The sequence below is a fragment of the Plectropomus leopardus genome, chromosome 4 (assembly GCF_008729295.1).
Source record: "Plectropomus leopardus isolate mb chromosome 4, YSFRI_Pleo_2.0, whole genome shotgun sequence".
Taxonomy (NCBI): domain Eukaryota; kingdom Metazoa; phylum Chordata; class Actinopteri; order Perciformes; family Serranidae; genus Plectropomus; species Plectropomus leopardus.
In genome coordinates, this window is record NC_056466.1 from 119866 (window position 1) to 140883 (window position 21018).

The 21018-nt window shown below is 41.7% G+C and overlaps 2 protein-coding genes across 4 annotated transcripts; one reads left to right on the forward strand and one right to left on the reverse strand.

Annotated features, from left to right (window-relative positions):
* Positions 1-164: 164 nt before the first annotated feature.
* Positions 165-3271, reverse strand: LOC121942139 (protein PET117 homolog, mitochondrial). Its single transcript, XM_042485265.1, has 3 exons — positions 3098-3271; positions 1116-1258; positions 165-702 (listed from the first exon to the last, which is right to left on the reverse strand). The coding sequence occupies exons 1-2, from the start codon at positions 3191-3193 to the stop codon at positions 1121-1123; spliced, it is 234 nt and encodes a 77-aa protein (XP_042341199.1). The 5' UTR covers positions 3194-3271; the 3' UTR covers positions 165-702; positions 1116-1120.
* Positions 3272-5743: 2472 nt separating this feature from the next.
* Positions 5744-19173, forward strand: rrbp1b (ribosome binding protein 1b). Of its 3 annotated transcripts, none has more exons than XM_042485252.1 (23): positions 5744-5779; positions 8525-9204; positions 9477-9625; positions 10502-10624; positions 11404-11556; positions 11791-11909; positions 12213-12366; positions 12487-12583; positions 13260-13339; positions 13940-13977; positions 14063-14167; positions 14311-14356; positions 14492-14532; positions 15031-15118; positions 15230-15310; positions 15404-15496; positions 15893-15964; positions 16745-16831; positions 16969-17061; positions 17763-17834; positions 17918-18010; positions 18383-18475; positions 19084-19173. In XM_042485252.1, the coding sequence occupies exons 2-23, from the start codon at positions 8550-8552 to the stop codon at positions 19144-19146; spliced, it is 2595 nt and encodes an 864-aa protein (XP_042341186.1). In that variant the 5' UTR covers positions 5744-5779; positions 8525-8549; the 3' UTR covers positions 19147-19173. The 3 variants fall into 3 exon arrangements, with proteins under 3 accessions (XP_042341186.1, XP_042341187.1, XP_042341188.1); XM_042485253.1 differs by having other exon boundaries at positions 14063-14158; XM_042485254.1 differs by lacking the exons at positions 18383-18475; positions 19084-19173 and adding an exon at positions 18132-18176 and having other exon boundaries at positions 17918-18030.
* Positions 19174-21018: the final 1845 nt, after the last annotated feature.

A 21018-nucleotide genomic window follows, 5' to 3' on the forward strand; every position in this document is an offset into this window, starting at 1 on the left:
ATATTATAAATATTTAGGTATTAAGATATTTAATTTTAGATATTCTAAAGAAAACATTTTTGATGAATTTCTAAAAACTTTTGGCAATTTTTGAAGAAAATATTTTGGCATTTTTTTGCTCCTTAAACATTTTTGTTGATGGTATAAGAAAGAAACTGGGGCGATTTCTTTTTTCTTTTAATCCTGAAAATGACCCCAAGCATCACATCTTGAACACATTATGTGTTACCATACAGGTTTGAAAAACAAAATTCCAGGACTTTTTCAAACATTTCAGGGTATATTTAGTTTTCCAAAAAACAGTCAGAAACTCAAACTGCTGAAGGACAGAGACACACCTGGACACCAAATGCACCAGCTGAAGACGGCCACCAATAAAGTTTTAAATAGGCATTAAATCAAGCTAAGAAGTCCCGACCTGCAGGGAGCCACTTGTGGCAGCGGTCGCAGTAGAAGGACATGTCCTCGCAGGCCCAGCCTCCGTCGGGCTCCTCGCCCACGTCGCTGGTCAGAGAGTCTCCGCTCTGGTCATGTGACAGATCCACCGACCCCTGGTCCTCCGACTCCACGATCAGCAGCGTCTCCCCCTCCACCTCCCCCTCCCCCCGACCCTCTGAGGCTGACGTGCAGGCCGCCTCGTCCCCCCCCCCGCCCAGCGGCTCGCTGCTGCTGTCCATCGCCGCGCCGCTGTCACTGCTGGAGCTGAAGAAATAATGCACCACTCCATCACCGCGGTGACAAAAAAAATCCATACTGTCAAAGCCCTAATGAGCAAGTGTGTTTACCTGTGTGAACAGGTGTGTTTACCTGTGTGAACAGGTGTGTTTACCTGTGTGAACAGGTGTGTTAACCTGTGTGAACAGGTGTGTTTACCTGTGTGAACAGGTATGTTAACCTGTGTGAACAGGTGTGTTAACCTGTGTGAACAGGTGTGTTTACCTGTGTGAACAGGTGTGTTAACCTGTGTGAACAGGTGTGTTTACCTGTGTGAACAGGTGTGTTTACCTGTGTGAACAGGTATGTTAACCTGTGTGAACAGGTGTGTTTACCTGCATGAGCAGGTGTGTTTACCTGTGTGAACAGGTGTGTTTACCTGTGTGAGTAGGTGTGTTTACCTGTCTCACTGGTCCTGTGTCTGTCTCCGTCGTCTGTCCTCCTCCAGCTGTCTGGTCAGAGTCCTCTGCTCCTCCAGCAGACGCAGATTCTCCTTCTTCCTCTCCACACGCTCCAGATCCCGAATCACGCCGTCGTGGAGACGCTGCATCCCAAAATCACACAGAAACATCTGGGTTAATATCTGAAATATGACCGACAGTCACATCTTCAGGCACTGCAGCTGCAACGATTAGTCCATTAAGCTAAAAATCATTCAGATTCTTTAATGTGAGAATTGATTTTTGTCTTTGTCATATGATGAGAGACTGAACAGTTTTGGATTTTTGGACAGTTTGTGGATAAACATACGTCAAGAAGACATCAACGTGGGCTCTGGAAAATTACACAGATTCACTTTTTTCTGACATTTTATCGACAAACAGAATCGGAAATACTTTATTGATTCCCAGAGGGAAACTGTGAATTATAGGAAGTAAAAAATAAGTACCAGCACAAGTATGTAAAAATCTAAAATATAAATACAACAATGGTAATCAATTAGCACTAGTATGTATTTCAAATTAACAACATGCATAATGTGCTGAGTATGGAAAGTATGTAAAAATGTAAATAAATACAGTAATAGACAATTAGCACTAATATGTAAACATTTAAAATTATAGATATCTGTAATGTGCTGAGTGTAAAGTGTGTAAAATATAAAACTGTGCCTGATGCTACAATGAAATGTTTACAACTAGTATGTCAGTTCAAAATGTAAAAAATTAAATATGTGTGCAACGCTACAATTAACAACAGTGCTATGCATCAGTAAGAATAACAATAAGAATATATATAATATGTGTCACATGTCAAATATCACCTACTATCAAGAGTTGGAAGAATAACACACATTTGAATAATGAATGCTGCAGTTGAATTAATGCACCAAATATTGCAGTTAATTGACAAATCAATCAAAAAACTAACAGGCAGATTAATGAAAAATGATAATAGTTTCAGCTTGACTATAATTTTTTTGTAATCAAATAAAAACGTTGACAAAACAAACTACTTCCCTTTGCTAAACTGACCTTCAAATTAAAGTTACACTAACAGACAACAGGACTGACATACAAACACACATAGCACATATATACATACATACAAACATATATACATACATACAAACATATATACATACATACAAACAAACATACATACATAAATACAAACATATACATAGATAAAGAAACATACATACCTAAATAAACATACATACATAAACACAAACATAGATTAATATATACAAACATATAGACATACATAAAAACATATACAATAATACATACAAACAGACGCAGTATACATAACGTCGACCAAGGAAATAATTACTAATATTTAAAGTTTTACAGATATCTCGTGTTTTCTCAGCTTTGTCGTACTTCAGTCCGTGTAGTGTTTGAAATGCTTTTTTCAGTTTTTAATTCTTTTATTTTTGATTTCTTTGAGTCCATTAACATTTATGAAGGTAACATTTTCCGCACAAATTTAATAGATTCAAAATATTTTCCCGATCATCGACTCCATCTTTATCATACAAAAACGTCTCTTTATATGTATATTTATAATTGAATCATTTAAACAGTCGATGTTTATTAAAATATTCAATTTCTATTCAAAGTATTTTAATATTTAATGTTTAAAAATGGTAAAAGCTTCAGTTTTTCTGTCGCCTCTATTTTGAAAAGCTGCACCGGATGTTTGTGTTAGCTGCTAACGGTAGCTTCGCTCAGGCTGAGCGGCTGTTTTTTCGTTACACTGAAGCTAAAGTGAATCTGCTTCACTTCCGTCAAACTTAAACAAACCGCAGTTTGTCCGTTTTTCATTTTTAACGACAAAACGGTCCGTTAACGTCCCGTGACCTCAGCGACACCCGTTAGCTGCCTCTGAGCTAACCGTTAGCTCCGCTGTCGGCCCGGCTCGGCTCGGCCCGGTTTACCTGTCTGTCCCAGGACTGTTTGAGGTGGACGGCGGTCACGGTGCTCAGAGTCAGACCCACAGAGACTCCCAGAACCACTTTAGAGGCCGCGGACATCCCGTCAGCCGTTAGCTTCGCGTTAGCCTGCTGCTAACCGGCGCCGAGCGCGTTCACTGCTCTTCTTCTACGGTTCCTGCGTCTTCTGCGGTCGGTCCTCCGGGCTCAGGACAGCGCCCCCCCGCGGCGTCCCTGTGAACTGACTCCCCGACAAGATTCACCCTCTGAACCCTGAGCACAGCGAGCTGACGAGAATGGCCCCAAAAATAGAAACAAAACAAACAAAAAAAGACAGTGACCTAAAAAAATATGTATTTATTGTATAATATAATATATCATGTAACACAATTTTAAATATAAAATTATTATATTGATAAATATAATTGTTATTCTTTAAATCTATCCATATTTTTAAAATTATTTTAACATTAAAATTAAAATAGAATTAAAATTCATTGTTTTCTTTTACTAATTTATTTTACACATTTCTTGCCAAACTGGTCATCGGCTTTTTCCCCCCAATGAAAGAAATCAAACCAATTTGCTCAGGTTTTGAAGGGTTAAGAATAATCAGATTTACTCCTTTTACCTTTTTAGGAAAATAATATTTGAAGTACTTTCGACTCTATTTTTTCTAAATGTGACAAAAAATAAGCAACAAATGTTTTTGTGACACAAGTGATGTTTTTTATTATTCAACATGAATTTTCAACATTTGATTTCAAATGTGTTTGATTACGTCTGTCACAGAAATAATACTTACTATTACTTATTATTTAATATACTATATACTATACTATACTAATGACTTATTATTGCTAATAATTACTACTTACTAAAATGCAAATTTATTCAAAATATTTACTTGATTTCTATTACTTCCTGTTATAGAGATTTAAAGTAATTTCTCCAACAGAAATGAGTTTTAATTTTTTTAAATTATTGTATTGATGATCAAGCTTTTTAGCTCTTTTTCTTTTCAATCAATCAATCAAATCTTTATTTGTATGGCACTTTTCATACAAAGAGTAACACAAAGTGCCTCACAGAGATTAAAAACAATAACAGAAATGAAAAACATCAAAGAAAATCAAGAAAAATACAGACAGCCTGACCCCCCCCCCCCCCCCCCCCACCACATATACGTACGCAACAAAACACACACAATCATGTAGATATTCCCACACATATTCACATAGGCACCCGATCACCCCCCCCTCACCACCCACACACACGCACACACACACCAACACACACCAGCTGTTACTAAAGAGACATGGCTAGGCACTGAGACCTGAGGCGAGGGAGAAGCTACCTTTGGGGGCCAACCTCACTGAGAGGTCACGGTCCAGCACCGCCGGGGCGCCGCCACAGAGACCATCCCAACCCGGGCGGACAGGAGTGCCCGCACCAAGATGCCGAGCCCTCTAGCCACCCGGGCCGAAACAGTCCACGGTACAGCACCCCCAATGGTGGACCAGAGACCACTCCCAGTCCGGTAGGCCCTGATGAGGAAACACTGGAGCTAAAAACTAACACAATAAAATAAGGTAAAGAACATAAAAGCTAAGAACGTAAGGGACTGAAACAGTAAAATAAGACAAAGAATACAAGTGCACAGTAAAATAGTTTAAACATTATAACAGCTAATAAATAAATAAATAAATAAATGGGAGACTAAAACAGTGGAATAAGATAAAATAAAAAAGTTGAATAAATAAATAAATAGTTAGCTAGTTAGTTAGTTAGTTAAAAGCCTGATTGAAAAGATGGGTCCTGAGCCTCTTTTTAAAAACCTCAACACTGTCTGTGATCCTGAGGTTCTCCGGCAGGCTGTTCCACAGACGGGGGCCATAGTAACTGAAAGCCGCCTCCCCATTTCTTTTAGAGCTAACTTGTGATATGGTTAAAAGGCCGGTGCCGGAGGACCTCAGGGTCCGTGAACTTTTAACTTAGGTTTTTTTCTTCCACTGAACTCATATTTTCTTTGTATTTATTGCTCATCTGTTTATGTTTCTGCACGTTTCAGTGACTTATCTGTGGAGGTTAAGATGAACAAACGAATTTTCCCGTGTCATTATTAAAAGTATCTAAATCTGACAGACATTTTATTTCTAAACAAAACAGTCAAAATAATACAAATAATTAAAATAACATAAATGACTGTTTAGTGCTTTCTGCATGTTTTAAACATAACACAGCAAAGATCCTAGAAACGTGTTTTATAGAAAAAGTCATTTTTATTCTTGAAACAGCAAAAATAAAGTAGATTTTTATCAATCTTCTTTTAAAACTTGATTTTTTTTGTCTTGTCTTTTTTATTTTGTGTCTCTGTAAAGACTTTGTAACTCTGTATAAGAGATTCACAAATTTAAACAATAATAATTATTAGTATTATTATTATTATTATTATTATTATTAGTAGTAGTAGTAGTAGTAGTAGTAGTAGTATTACATTACCGTTTGTCAAATCTGGAGTTTGATCGGGACTGCATTTCCCATGAGGCCAGTCGGTGAGCTCGGTATCTTGAATGTGACGTCCCCGCTGACCAATGAGGAGCCGCGGTGCCGGCGGGGGGGCGGGGCTTCAGGTCCCGTTCAGAGAAAGTGCCACGACTCTGCAGCAGCCTGACAGACTGAGCTGAGGTGAGAAAAACTTTATTCAACTTTATTTAACAACATCCAAACTGCTCAGTGTTTTTGTTTCCAGCTGAAAGTGACAGTGAAGAGTTAAAGTCGGACTGAAAGGTTTTTGTGAAGAAATGGTGAATTTTAAAGTCCTAAAAGATCAAAGAGTTCAGAGAGAACAGGATGTTTAAACAGCTGCAGAGAGACGTTTCAGAGAAAGAAAAGTCTGATTTCAGTGTGTGTGAGAGGATGAGAGTGTGTCCACCTTTAAAATGGTAAAATCTATGAATGCATAGTGATAAATGTGTGTGTGTGTGTGTGTGTGTGTGTGTGTGTGTGAGAGCTACAGGCTGCACGTGAGCTCATCTGTGCATGAAAGTTGTATTTTTAGTTGAAAGTGAGTTTTAATGTGAAACCACAAGAAACTGAAGTGAGTTACATAACCGTGTGTGTGTGTGTGTGTGTGTGTGTGTGTGTGTGTGTGTGTGTGTGTGTGTGTGTTGACAGTACAAAGGGTTAATTGTGGACTCGGACACGTTGCTCTTTTTCAAACTCTCTGTTTGTTCTGTTAAACACAGTCAGACATTAAACATCCTGAACGGATCTCTTTCTCTCCCACGTTAATAACACTTCGTTATTCACATTTATTTAAAATATTTCTGCTGTCTCTTAAAAAAATAATTTGCTTTTTGTGTTTCTCAAATATTCAGATATTTTTATGCATTAAAAAAAATAGAAAATGTTGAATTTGAGTCAGTAACAGTGACAGAAGGTTTGGGAACAAAATGTACTGAAAGAATAAAGAGAAAAACATCACACGATTCAGAGTCCATATCAGTAAAAAGTATATGAATCAGTCATTGTTATCTACGGATTAATATGTGGTATTTATATGTGGTAATAATATGCTGTATTAATGTGTTCATAAGATCAATTTCACATTAACTCTTTGATATCTGAACAAATTGACTTGATTTCTTTCAAAAACACGAGAAAAGGGCAATGAGCAACAAAAAAAAGAAATGACCAAAAAATGAGCGAGAACTCAGCGCTAAAAAAATACCTGAAAATTAGAAGAAAAAAAAGTAGAAATAAATAACAAAAAAATAAGCAAAGTACCCGGGAAAACGTGCTTTAAAAATCATTACAAACCCATAAAATCATTTTAAATGTAGATTTATGATAGTTAACAAATCTTGTTTTCAGGACGTTTTCCCCTTTAGCTTTTAAAAAACTTTTGTGGGACATTTCTTGCCAAGTTGCTGGTTGTATTTTTTCTCCTTTTTCAAAAGAAAATGAACCAAATCTGCTCAGAGGTCAAAGGTTAAAGATAAAGAGACTCAAAATGAGCTCCAGCAAACAGCTGAGCGGGACGTGAAAGGGTTAAATAAATGAGTTTCTGTTTGTGAAAACAATCAATAACATATCTGTGTTGATCAGTAACGCTGCGGCGTGTCTTTAGCGTGTTTCCTGCAGGCGGTTTGTGTCATCACAGGTTTTTGATGAAAACACAGATGCGGCGTGCGGTCTGTGACCTCGCCGAACAATTCAGGAAATGACCCCAAAATTTAAAAAACCCTGAAAATAATAAAAATTTAAAAAAAAACAACTTGGAAAATAACTTGAGTGGTGCTTAAATATTAATGTGATTTTAAATGTGCAATTATGAAAATTAGAAATGATCCTAATAAAAAGACATTTTTCCTTCGCTTTTTAAAAAATGATTTTCTTAATCAGCTCATTTTTGAAACATTTGTTACCGAATTGCTCGTCGCCTTTTTTCTCGCGTTTTTGAAAGAAACTGCGTTAATGTGTCCAGAGTTCAAAGGGTTAAATACTCGTGAAAAGCTGAATGAAAGTGTGCGAAGGCTCCGTCTGTGTTTGATCGCTGAGCTCAGCGACGACTCTAATCAACGAGACGTTTTCCATGTTTTTCGTACCTGATGGACGAAGCGACGACTCAGGACGATAACGAGCAGACTGATCGGCTCTGAACTGATCGACGAGGCGTGTGATTGGCTCAGAGCAGCAGATCAACGTTATCAGACCAGTTTCACATCATTCAGACTTTTTTATCACGTCATTTAAACGCGTTTGAACCAGCCGACCGAATAAAGCTTCAGAGTCAATCAGCGACCGAACACACGGACGGTGACCTTTGACCTCCGGGCAGAGGTCGGCAGGTAAACAAAGACTGATCGATACGTTTCCATAAAGGACAGAAACATTTGTTTGTTTGTTTGTGAGCTGAAGTCACCGTGTGAATGAACAGGAACCAAAATGATTTGAAGTCAAACGTGATGGTTTTTTTTGAACACGTTCTTTTGTTTATTTCAGGAAAAAAACTAAAAAATGAGGAGCTTTATGTGCAGTACATTTATTTTGAAAATCATGCTATCCACGAAAAAAGCAGAAACTGCACAGTTCCTAACCCGAAAGTACCTCCAAAAAAATAGCTGCCAAAAAAACCCACCAAAATATATATTTAAAAAATCTGCAAAAATTTAGAAGAAAGAAAATTTGGGCTCGCAGATTTGGAAGATGCTTTTAGAAAAATTAAGGACATTTCTGGGATTTTTGAAAGTTTCTAGGATTTTAAGACACTCTCAAATTTTAGGACGTTTATTTTACGACATGTCTCCAGTTTTAGGATATTTTTAGGATTTTAGGACATTTGGTGGATTTTAGGACTCGTCCTCTTGTGTCCTCCAGCTTGTCTTCAAATGTTAAAAATGTTAAATGTTGTCTGTCTTTCCCCTCCAGACTTCCTGTTTGACACGGATCAGTCATGGACGTCTCCGACCCGCAGACGCTCGGCTTCATGGTCTTTGGGGGCTTCATGTTCATCTCGGCGGTGGGCATCGCCCTCGTCTCCACGCTGTCCATGAAGGAGACGTCGTACGAGGAGGCGCTGGCCAAACAGCGCCGCTCGCTGGTCCAAACGCAGACGCAGAGAGCAGAGAAGAAGAAGAAGGACAAGACGCAGGACAAGAAGAACAAAGCCAAGAGGAAGGAGGAGCGGCTGGACGGGAGGCCCTCGGAACCCGCCAGTGACAGCGGCGAGGAGGCGGTGGCCTCCACCGAGCCAGAATCTGAACCAGAACCTACTGCAGAGCCTGTCGCCGCCCCTGAACCCAAACCAACACCTGAACCGGAACCTGAACCAGAACCAGAACCCGCCGTGGTCCCCGCCACCGCCACCATCGAGTCTCCCCCCGCCGCCTCACTGAAGGAGAAGAAGAAGAAGAAGTCCGCCAAGGTGGAGCCGCCTGCTGCGGTGGAAATCGTTGCTAAGGAAGTTGTGGTGATGGCGATGGCGCCGGTGGTAGAAGTTCGTCCGGTGAAGGTCGTTACTGATGTCAAAGAGCCGCCAGCGGCGAAAACTGAAGAACCCAAAGAGACGGCGAACAAGAAGAAGAAGTCCAAGAACAAACCTGAGCCAGGTGAGAGACAGAGGCCGCGCAGGTTTGGAGGCCGCGTTTTATTTTTCTTTTACAATTTTCGACTTTTTTGAGGGAAGGGGGACTTTTTTTTTTTTTTTTTTCAAATTTTTTGTGATTTTTAAAGAAAACATGGCTTCCAAACCTAAAATCAAAGAATCGTTACATTTACACCGTACATCACAGCCAGAGACCGTGAAAACAAAAACGATTGTTGGACTTTTCGAATTTCTGAGAAACTGAGAGTTGTGTTTTGTCCCATTTTTTTCTTGAAGTGACCGAGTCCCCCAACTCCTCCCCGCCGCCGCCGTACGGCGAGCTGCTGTCCGCCGTGTCCAACGCGACGCTCAGCGACGACGAGATGCACAAACTCATGGAGGTCCTGAACCTGAAGGCTGGCGCCCGCCACGACTCCTGGCAGCTGGTAGATTCAAAAACCACAGTTAGCAGTTAGCTCAGGACACAAACCTCTGCAGCAGAAAGTAAACATGTTTGAAAAAATGACTTTGAAGTTTGTTTTTAATTGGCAGCTTTTTTTACTGTAAATCTTTTGTTGATTTATTTTTCCTTTAAAATTTTTGGTAATTTTTAAAAACTTTTGTCAATATTTATTTTTATTTTGAACGTTTTAGTAATTTGTTTTTCCGTTAAAATTTTTGGTGATTTGTTTTCCTTTAAAGTTGATAATGACTTTTTCAAACTTTTGGTGATTTTATTTTTCTTTAAATGTTTCTATAATAAGAACTTTTGCAATTTTTCTTTTAAAACTTTTGGTTATTTTTGTTTTCTTTTAAAATTTTGGGGCAATTTTTTTTCTCTAAGATTTTGGTGATTGTCAAAAACTTTTGGCAATTATTTTTCTTTTGAAATTTTTTGGGTAATTTTTTGTCCTTCAAAACTTCTGAACATTTTTAAACTTTCAAACTTCTGGCAATTTTCTTTCTTCTTCATGAATGTTTTTCCTTTATAATTTTTGTTGATTTTTAAAAACTTTTCGGAGGCGGAGCACAAACATCGGGTGCAGCAGATGCGTCCGTTTGTCTGTGAGGTGGTGCAACAACACAAGCTTTAAGTGTGACGCTGTCATACAGCAGCAACACCTGATCACAGCTGTCGTTAGCTGTTGTTGTTGTTGTTGTTGTTGTTGTTGTTGTCGTCGTTGCTGTTGTCTCTGGCGTGGATACTTTCATTTTACTATTTTCACGACATCTCTTCCTTCAAAGCCCACCTGACCCGGCCTGCGTGTGAAAGTGTCCGTGTCGAGTTCAGACGGTAACGTTGCGTCTTTGTTTGACGTCAGGCCTGTCAGAAAGGAGACGCTCTGTCCTCTCTGAAGAAACAGCTGGAGGAGAAAGAGAAGCAGCTGACCACCGAGCAGGAGGACGCCGCCGCCGCCAAGAACCGCCTCCGAGAGCTCAGCAAGGTGAGCAACGCCGCCTCGACAAAAACATCTCTGAAGGCGCCGAGAAACAACGACGAGTCCGAATAAACGTGAGAGTTCCAGACAGACGAGACGTCGAATCATCACAAGTGTCTCAAACAACCAGCAGGGAACGTTCCCACAACGTTAGCCAACGTTCCCTACAAGTTACAATAATGTTTGAAGGAAAACATTTTAATCTAACATTCAAAGAACATTTTAAGAAAGTTTCTCATTTCTAATAATGTTCCCGTGAGGTTAAATAAGACATAACGTTTGAGCTGCAACACTGTGAGGGTGTTTTGGTGACGCTGACAGATCAGAGAATGTTCTTTATGAAACGTTCTCACAATGTTACATGAGAACAAAGGAAGAACATTTTCAAAGCAAAATTCAGAACGCGTTATTGAGGACTGAGACTACAGACCTTTTTTTAAAGATAAAAAAATACTGTGATAAGTTAACAATAAAAAATAATAAATTATTAATTTTTAAAAAAATGTTTATAGAGAACGTTGCCCAAACTCAAAGAAGAACGTTCTGGGAACATAAAGCAAACTTGCCTCTGAAAACTTTACTGAAACATTCAGTGGTTTCATTCAAACATTCTCAGGACGTTTTAAGAACCAAATATAGGCAGCTGGGTTACTGGATTCTGGACACCGAACGGTGATTCAGCATCAGAAACAGATGAGTCATGGTTGTAAGAAAACATTTCAACTGTTTTTTTTATGTCGATTGCGAGTATGAACATGTTCGAATTGTGAGGTTTTTCGTTTCAGGAACTCGGCGCAGAGAAATCCAAGATGGCGTCTTTGGACGCCCGTCTGAAGGCGGAGCTTAGCTCTCGGGTTCAGGAGATCGACGCCATGCGGGCCAGAATGGAGACTGCTAACCAGGAACACCTGAAACTTACCCAGCAACTCAACCACAAGGTTTGTTTGACCAACTCGGAAGTCTTTAGTGGCAAGTTTGGATATTCGTCCTTGAAGGTAGATCCAAGTCACGTCACAGGCCTTCAGACTGAATTCAGAGTCTGTCGTGTCTCCGAATGCTGATCATTACAAACATTTTCCCTTAAAAGTTCATAGTCCCAGTTCTCGAGTCTCAGCTGGGACATCGGCAGTGTTTGTAGCGTGTTTAGCTAACTGGCTGTTGAACTGGAACAGATCGGGAGTCTGCAGGAACAACTGGAGAACGGTCCCAACGCTCAGCTGGCCCGACTGCAGCAGGAGAACGCCATCCTCCGAGACGCCCTGAACCAGGCCACCAGCCAGGCCGAGAGCAGGTAACACACGAGCCAGGTATCCACGAGTCACATGATCTTCAGCGTAAACATGTAAACAACGACGTTCCACATTTCCTGTGAACGTTACAGTATCTGACCGATGGAAGTTCCTCTGACGTGAACAGACCTGATACACAGAAAGTCAGAGTTCCAGTTTGATGACTTTTTGAGATGCCAAATGTTAACGTTGACGAAGTCCCGGTGCAGGTTCCTTCCACGTGGTCTTCATGTCCAAATGTGACCGTAATGAGGCCTGTTATACACTCCTGACTGCGGACTGCGATCCGGTCTGACCCCCTGCAGGCAGAACGCGGAGCTGGCTCGTCTCCGGCAGGACTGTGTCCGTCTGGGTCGGGAGCTGACCGAGCGGACCGACGCTCTGCGGGCCGCCGAGGAGCGCAGGAAGAGCCTGGAGGCCAAGATGGCTGCCGCCGAGCAAGAACTGGCCCAAGCTCAGGTCAGAACCACACGAGCTGCTGAGCCGAGGAAACTCGTCGTTTCTGACTTCGTTCAAACGGAGACTTTTCTCTCCTTCATTTTACTGACCCACATTAACAGAAGTGTTTCCTGTCTGCAGGTGCTGCGTGCGGACGCTGAGCGCGCTCTGCAGCAGCGACTGGAGGACGTCGGTCAGGAGCTGCAGGCGTCGCAGCAGGAAGCTGCTGCTGCCAGCGGTCAGTGTTTCCGTCAGCATGAAGCTAACTAAAGATCACTGGCTCCTTAGAAGTCAAACGGGGCGGCTGGTGGCTCAGTGGACAGAGCCCCACATACAGAGGTTGTATCGCAGCAGCCGCTGGTTCGATTCCGGCCCCGAACCTTTGCTGCATGTCGCCCCCTCTCAGTCTCCTGCTTTCACGCTCAAACTGTCTTTTAAAACTGGACTTTTATTGTCCATTAAAAGCAATAAAAGCTAAAAAAAATATCTTAAAAAACAAACAAGAAATCAAAACAAGAGCAGAAGTGTGAGAAACCCGAGGACACGTGTTTCAGGGACGGCCAGGAAGTCTTTTTTTTTTTTTTTGGACTTTTTTTGGGCTTTTATTGGCTTTGATGGACAGGACAGTGTGAGCGTGAAAGGGGGAGAGAGAGAGGCGGAGCAAAAGGCCAAGGCCGGACTTGAACCCGCGGCCACACTGGCGAGGACACAGCCTCTGTACGTGGGGCGCCGCTCTGTCCACTGAGCCACCAGACGCCCCCAGAACTCTTTTTAGTGAAAACATGCTCTCCGATCCTGTGGCCCCGAGATATTTTTTCTTTTAATAATTTTGATTTTTTTCTTTTAAATCTTTTTTTGATGATTAACAATTTAAATAAAATAGGTCTGCTGTCCTTCTGCTGTTTCTGCCTCAGATCTGAAGGGGGCGCTGGCGTCCAGAGAGGCTGAACTGCAGGAGCTAAAGGTGCAGCTGGAGAGCCAGGCTGCAGTCCAGGTAACAGCAGAGTGACGAGATAAAAGCTGTGGGGACTTTTTCAAACTCTGCATGAGATTAAAAAATGTTTTATTTTGGCAAAGTTTCTAATTTAAAGAGTCTGGTTGTTGTTGTTTTTAAATGTATGAAAATATATATATGTATTTTTTTTATTTAAAAATGACAGAAAACTTAAAGACAAAAGACAAAACAAACACTGACCAAAAATTTTTAAGGAGAAAAAAAAAGAATAAATAAAATTTAAACAAAAACGTTTGAAAGTTTAAAAGAAAAAAGATTTTTAAAATGACCAAATATTTTCATTTAAAAAATCACCAAAAAAGGAAAAAAAAAAACACAAACAATACTCAACAACACTCTAACAATTGCCAAACTTTTTAGAGAAAAAAGCCAAAAATTTTAAAAGAAGAAAAAAACACCAAAAATGTTAAAAGAAAAAGAAAAATAACAAAAATTTTAAAAGAAAACCTTTTTTTTTTCCTTTCAAAAAAAGGAAAAAGTATACATAACACACAGATACACAAAAAAAGCCAAAAGTGGCACGCGTCAGTGTCCTGATGGTGGGCGTGGCTAACACGCAGCATGTTCGTGTGTTCGCAGGTGGAACGTTCGACTGAAGTGGAGCAGCTGAAGAACTGGTACGAACTCTTCTTCTCTCACATCATTGAACCAATAACTGAGCGCAGATGTCGTAGTTTGACTTCCTGTGTGACTTCCCGTCAGCGTGCAGCGCAGAGACGAGCAGGTGGGCGGGCTGGAGGCGGAGCTCGCTCAGCTGAGGGCGGAGCTACAGCTGGTGACGTCATCACAGCCTCAGAGGTCAGGAAGGTGATTTAATACGATGTTAAAGCTGATGAAGCAGGAACACGAAGAAGAAGTTTTTACATTCACCTCATCAGAGTTCATCACAGCAGCACCTGGTGGACGTCAGAGGAACTGCAGCTCTGATTTCTGTCTCTTTGTGTCCTCAGAGCGACGGACGGCGAGGCAGCAGCCGCCGATCAGACGCAGAAAGATGTACGTTTGAGTTCATAGGACAAAAAACACATGATTCGAATGCCTGAGTTTATCATAAAACAGACGGATATTAAACATCCGCCGCTTCTTTGCTTTTGTTCGGTTTGTGACGTTTCCTCGTCTTCTCCTCTGCAGGGTTCAGGAAGTGAGACGGAGTCTGAGCAGCCGTTTGAAAGGTAACAAACTCACCTGGATCGACGATCAGCCGACGCTCAGTTTTTACCGACTGAAGGTCACACGGTGACATGTGACCGCTCCACAGACAAACACCTGTTCATATTTTATCGAACGAAAATCAACGTAAAGAAAGAGTCGAGATTTAATGACCGAAAACACAAATACACGAATCACAGCTGATCACAGATCAGCTGTGATTCGTGTGATCGACATCCATGTTTGTTTGTTATGTTTATTTATGTTTATTGTTTATATTTGTTGTTTATCGTTGAGTTTGTTGTTTATGTTTGTTCTTTGTCGTTTATGTTTGTTGTTTATGTTTATTGTTTAGATTTATTGTTTATTGTTGAGGTTTGTTGTTTATTTTTATGTTTGTTGTTGATGTTTGTTGTTTATGTTTATTGTTTAGATTTATTGTTTATTGTTGAGGTTTGTTGTTTATTTTTATGTTTGTTGTTGATGTTTGTTGTTTATCGTTGATGTTTGTTGTTTGTCAGTCTGGAGGAGGACTCTCAGCTGCTGCGTCTGGAGGAGGAGCTTCAGCAGCTCAGGGAGGAGCTGCAGCAGGCTCGTAACCACGGCAACGTGAGTCCAGATCAGAGGCCTCGTTCAGATCTCGCAGAGCGACAAAACTTTGATGAATTAAAAAGTTTCTGACTGAAAAACTGTGAAACTGTCTGAACTTACGTGTTTCAGGAGCTGCAGGACAAAGTGGCGGCGATGTCGACCGCAGAGCATGAGAGCGAGCAGCGAGAGGCGGAGCTTAAAGCAGCGATGGTCAGTTCATTAAATATCTAAAGATCTCAACATCAGATCTTCAGTCCGAAAGTTTCAACGTGAAATAAAATAAAAATATTGATTTTTGTACAGACTGAAGCAGAGACCAGGTTTGCATCCCTGAGCTTGGACTTCCAGGCGTCGCTGCAGGTTCTGTTTCCGGGCGTCTCTGTGGAGGCGGAGCAGGTCGGTCAGCTGTTTGATACACTGATTTACACATACAATAATAATACAATCACGTCTGGAAATAAATCTAATTTTAACATTTTTGATGCTTATAGAGTATTTGACCTGAACTTTAAGGACATTCTGGAAACTAAAAGAAAACATTTCTAAAACATTGCATTGGTTTCACTGTAACATTCTCTGAATGTTTTCAGAAACAAAACTTTGTTTGCTGGGACACCTGTAGTCTCACCGTGTGTGCACCCGCATGTGAACACGAACAGCTCTGACTTTATTATTTTGACTATTTCAAGGTTCTTCTTGAATATTTCTTTGTTTGTTATATGAGTGTTTTGAGGACGTTTTGGAGCCTGACAGTCGGCGCTCAGGGGGTAACAGCACTGTGTCTGTCTGCAGAGCGACTGGCTGCAACGATTCACGCAGAGAGTCCAGGAGAGTCAACGTGAAGCAGAGAGCGCGCACACCGAGGTGAACGCACGCACGCACGCACACATGCACTCACACATGCACTCACGCATGCACACATGCATTCACACATGCACTCACACATGCACTCACGCACGCACACATGCACTCACACATGCACTCACGCATGCACACATGCATTCACACATGCACTCACACATGCACTCATGGACGCACACATGCACTCACACATGCACTCACGCACGCACACATGCACTCACGCACGCACACATGCACTCACGCACGCACACATGCACTCACGCACGCACACATGCACGCAACTGCTGAACCTTAATTTAAAAACTTTTCTGGAATTTAAGAACAATTTCAGAAACTGGTTTCCAGTTTTAGGAAAATAACGTTCTGAGTTCATAACGATGTTGTTTGTGAACAAAATCTTCAGTTTCTGTGAAAATGTATAAAAACGTGTTAAAGTCGAGCCGCTCGTTCTGCACGTTCTCATTTCATCAGAGATCCCACTGAATGACAAAAATGTTTTAAAAAAATGTGATTTTATGAGATTAAATTCATGAAATTACAAGAATAAAGTTGTAATTTCTCAAAATATTATGACTTTTTTCTCGTAATATGATGACTTTATCCTTGAAGTCGAAAAACTTTTTTTTCCCACAACGTGGCGCTAAAACTTCATCGTACATTTCCACAAACTCACAACTACGGATGGGAACTTTTTTAATTAGACATTTTGTCAAATTTTATTTATTTAAAAAAATAATTTTTTTCATGAAGTCCTAAATTCTTAATCCCGATGCTGATGTTCAGCTGCAGTCGAGGCTGACGGACGCCGACAGGAAACAGACTGAACTGCAGACAAAGTTTGACGAGAACTCGAAGCTGCTGCAGGAAACGGTAAAAACAACGACTTCATGAAAATAAAACGGCAAATTAATAAGCCTTTATTTTTTTAAAGGTTATTTTGATCCCTTACAGCTTTGGTTTATTTTGTTTGTTTGTTTTTTGTCTGTGTTGTTTGTTGTTGTTGACAGGAGGCGGAGCTTCAGGCTCTGCAGCGGCGTTCTGAAGAAGAAGAAACTGTGTGGAAGAACAAACTGAGTGAAGCCGAACAGCAGAAACAAACGGTGAGATTTTTATGACAGTGACGCTGAAGGGGTTAATTCTGACAACGACTGACCTGAAATTAACCCTTTAGGGTCGTTTTAATATCTCACACGCTCGTGTCGCTCTGCACACAAAATGCACTTTTCAAAAAAGCTTTAAAAAATATTATAAATTAACATGATTTTCTTCTTTCATTTATTTTTTTAAACCAACATCAGTCCTAATCATTTTTGTCATGATGCCACTATGTTTTTAGATGAAAAAACAAAACAAAAAAAGAATTCAGTCCAGAATTCAGGCTCCTCCTCCTCCTCAGTGTGTGAGTGTAGCTGCCGACAGTCTGGGATATGTCAGTGTGTGAGTGTAGCTGCCGACAGTCTGGGATATGTCAGTGTGTGAGTGTAGCTGCCGACAGTCTGGGATATGTCAGTGTGTGAGTGTAGCTGCCGACAGTCTGGGATATGTCAGTGATCAGCAGCTACATTGATTGATTGACCCAGAAATAATGATAATAATAATAATAATTATCACAACAGGAAGAAGAAAAGAGACTAAAATGAGACAAACAGCCACCAAAGGGTTAAAACTATCAAAACTGTTAAAACTTTGTCAGATTTTTGGGTTTTCTTACTTTTCGATCACATGACCTGCAGCTCATTAACATAAACACAGTGGGCAGGTGATGATCATGTGACTGAGCGTGTGATGCTGCTGTCTGCAGGTCCTGGATCAGCTGAAGCTGCTGGAGGACAAAGTCCAGTCCCAGAGGACAGAGCCAGAAGACACTCAGCAGGTCTGTCTCTGTTTGTCTCCATGTGTCTGAATGACAGCAGGAGACAGTTTGAGTTGGACATTAATGTTGATTTTGTGTCTCAGCTGAAGGAGCAGCTGATGCTGCTGGAGGCTCAGCTGGAGAGACAGCTGGAGGAGGCCGCCGCCACCCAGAGCTGCAGCCAGGAGCTCGCACAGGTCAGTGACACGGGTCACAGGTCACAGGTCAGTGACACGGGTCACAGGTCACAGGTCAGTGACACGGGTCACAGGTCAGCGGTCAGTGACATGGGTCACAGGTCAGTCACACGGGTCACAGGTCACAGGTCACAGGTCAGTGACATGGGTCACGGGTCAGCCACACAGGTCACAGGTCAGCCACACGGGTCACAGGTCACAGGTCAGCCACAGGGGTCACAGGTCACAGGTCAGTGACATGGGTCACAGGTCAGCGACTGATTGTTCGAACAGTGAAATATTTTTATGGCCTTCGACTCCGACTCAGGAACATCGCGTTCACACGCTGACGGCAGGAAGTGACCTCACACCGTTTCCTCTGTTGTTTTTCAGGCTCGGCAGGAAGTGGCGGAGCTGCGGCGGCAGCTGGAGGCTGCTGGGAGGTCGGCGGCTCGGCCCGAGGTCGCTGACTCCGTCACGGCCGAGGTTCGTTTACACTGAAGATTAAAACTGCCCAAAACAAAAATCAGCTATTGTCATGAGAATTTTTTAATTGTCTCTTTTGTCCAGCACGGATCAAACCGTGAAAGTGTTTTGTAAAAAAAAAAAACACTACAATTTAACTCTTTAACACCTGGACTGACATCAGTTTTCTTTTGCTGTCTGACGATTTTCACGAACATTTTAACTTTCGATTTCTTTAAAAAACACGGAAAAAAACCCAAAATATAAAGAGCAAGTTGGCAAGAAACGTCCCAAACTGCAATAAAAAAAGGGGAAACATATTTATAATTCTCCTAATTATACGTTTAAAATTGTTACAGAAAATTTAAAAATATCATTTTCTTGTTTGGTTTTGTTTGCTTTTTTGTGCTTATTTTCAGGTTGGTTTCTTTTTTTTTGACCATTTCTTGCTAAATTACATGTCGCCCTCCTCCCATGTTTTTGAAAGAAATCAGGTTTAAAGGGTTAAAGTAAAATGTGATCAATAAATAGTAGATTTTCACTGAGGTGGTAAATATCCTGACTTTTAATTTGGTGAGACTTCAAAGTCAAAATGTCCCTGCTGAAACTAAACTCTTTTGTTTCTGCAGGGGGAGGTGAAGGAGGAGGTGCAGGAGGAGGCGGTCCAGGTGAAGGAGGAGACGTCGGTGTGAAACGGGCTTTGTCTCTTTCATGTCTTGTTACCATGGTTACACGCAGTATAAGTTTGGGCTTCAGCGGAGCGACGGAGACAAGAGCCGACGACTAAAAGTTGAAAGTGTTTTATTTTACTGACAAATAAACTGAAACGTCTGAATCAACGACTCGTCTCTTCTTCTCACGGAGCTCCTCCCATCACAACCACGAACATCAGCGTGACCGAGGACGCCTCGCAGTCTGGACATCGCCGCTCACACGCAACGAGTCGCAGGCAGCGATCCCAGACATGTCCTGAAATCACAGAAACGTCCTAAAAATCTAGAAATGTGCTGAAATCATAGAAACGTCCTAAAATCATATAAATGTCCTATAATCCTCAAAATATCCCAAAATCCTACAAACGTCCTGAAGTCTGAGGTTCGGGGCTGCTGGACGGTCCTCGGGGCCTTGGGGCGTTTTGGAAAAGCGGGCCCTGATCAATCAAACACGGTGACAGCGTGACAGATGAAAGCCGTTTTTATTGATCAATAACATAAATAGGACAAATGTTTCACTGTACATACGACCTGAAACCAAAAATAAATATCGTCACAGCAATAAATTAAAGCAGGAAATGGACCGAGAGACGGTTAGCTGGAGTCGGTGAGATGAGACGCTGAGTCGTGGTCGTCTCCGAGGACGACGGTGCAGTCCATGAATATTTACAGAGTCCGCTTTATTTTACACGATTGGCAGCCGATGGCTCGTCTCCCGCTCGTCTCCCGCTCGTCCGTCTTCACATTCGTCTTTTTACAACTTCAACGACAAGTTTAAAAAACTAAGAAAAGCAAAAAGCAGCGGCTGATTATTAAAAACCTTCAGTTACATTTTACAACAGCGTCATCGTCACAGCTATCAGCGTTCCTGAACGCACCGTCAGAATCAAACACTTCAGTCCGCACGTACAAAAATATCACGCACACACGATTCACCGAGCCGTCAGCGAACGCAGCGACTCGGACGACACCAAGCCGTCAGCAAACGCAGCGTCTTCAGTTCACCGAGCCGTCAGCGAACGCAGCGACTCTGAGGTCAGCTCCTCAGACCGTGAACGAAGCGTCCTGATGTGAGCGGTTAAACGTTGTGACCCTGAACGTGACAGACGGCGGTGTCTGTCGCTCAGCAGCGTTGAGCGTTCACATTGTTTAGATAAAAAATCAAAAAGCATCAAAGTTTGGGGACCAAAGATTTTTGGGGAATTGTCATTAAAAGTTTCTGTCCAGGAGATTTAAAGAAACGTCCGTTTGATGAAAAATCTCAGCAGGTCGATTCAGCAGCTTTCAGCCACATCACATGAACTTCATCTTCACAGAGGGAGCTAATGACAAACACAAGCCAGAAGATCTGAGCTGACTGTCCTCAGCAGGTGGAGGGGACGGTGGACAGTGAGACACCTGGAGACGCTGTTTTTTTTAGAAATCTGTTGCTGAAAAGTGTTTTTCCCTCTCAGAGATTTATCTGCTTCAAAACATCAGCAGACGTTAACTGCGGGTCCGTTAAAGTTGAAAACGCTCAGATGAAACGTAGCTGTGATTCCCTGATTTTCGGGGCGTTTCCACGGCAACAGTTCCTGCATAGTTCACCATTTGCTGCGGTTTGTCCTTTCATTCACATGAAGACGGCGTTTTAGGGTCTGAAAACACAAACTTCTGAACCCGGGCTCTGGAGTGAAATCTTTAGAAAACGCCACTACTTCTGTCGCCGTGGAAACTGGTGACAATCCTGTGAGAACAGTGACGTCACTTCACGCAGGCGTGTGGTCTTCTTCTATGGTGTGTCCTTACAAAGTTACAGCGCCAGCTACTGGCCCAGCATGCAGACTGTGGCGTGTTCGGTTGTTTTGTGGA

Excerpts from the sequence above, each read along its gene's own strand:
- LOC121942139 (XM_042485265.1), bottom strand. The coding sequence starts at position 3,193 with ATGTCCGCGGCCTCTAAAGTGGTTCTGGGAGTCTCTGTGGGTCTGACT. Across the intron at positions 1,259-3,097 it reads AACAGTCCTGGGACAGACAG|CGTCTCCACGACGGCGTGAT; the intron begins GTAAACCGGGCC and ends TTTGGGATGCAG.
- rrbp1b (XM_042485252.1), top strand. The coding sequence starts at position 8,550 with ATGGACGTCTCCGACCCGCAGACGCTCGGCTTCATGGTCTTTGGGGGC. Across the intron at positions 14,533-15,030 it reads TCTGAGCAGCCGTTTGAAAG|TCTGGAGGAGGACTCTCAGC; the intron begins GTAACAAACTCA and ends GTTGTTTGTCAG. Across the intron at positions 15,965-16,744 it reads CAGAGAGCGCGCACACCGAG|CTGCAGTCGAGGCTGACGGA; the intron begins GTGAACGCACGC and ends GCTGATGTTCAG.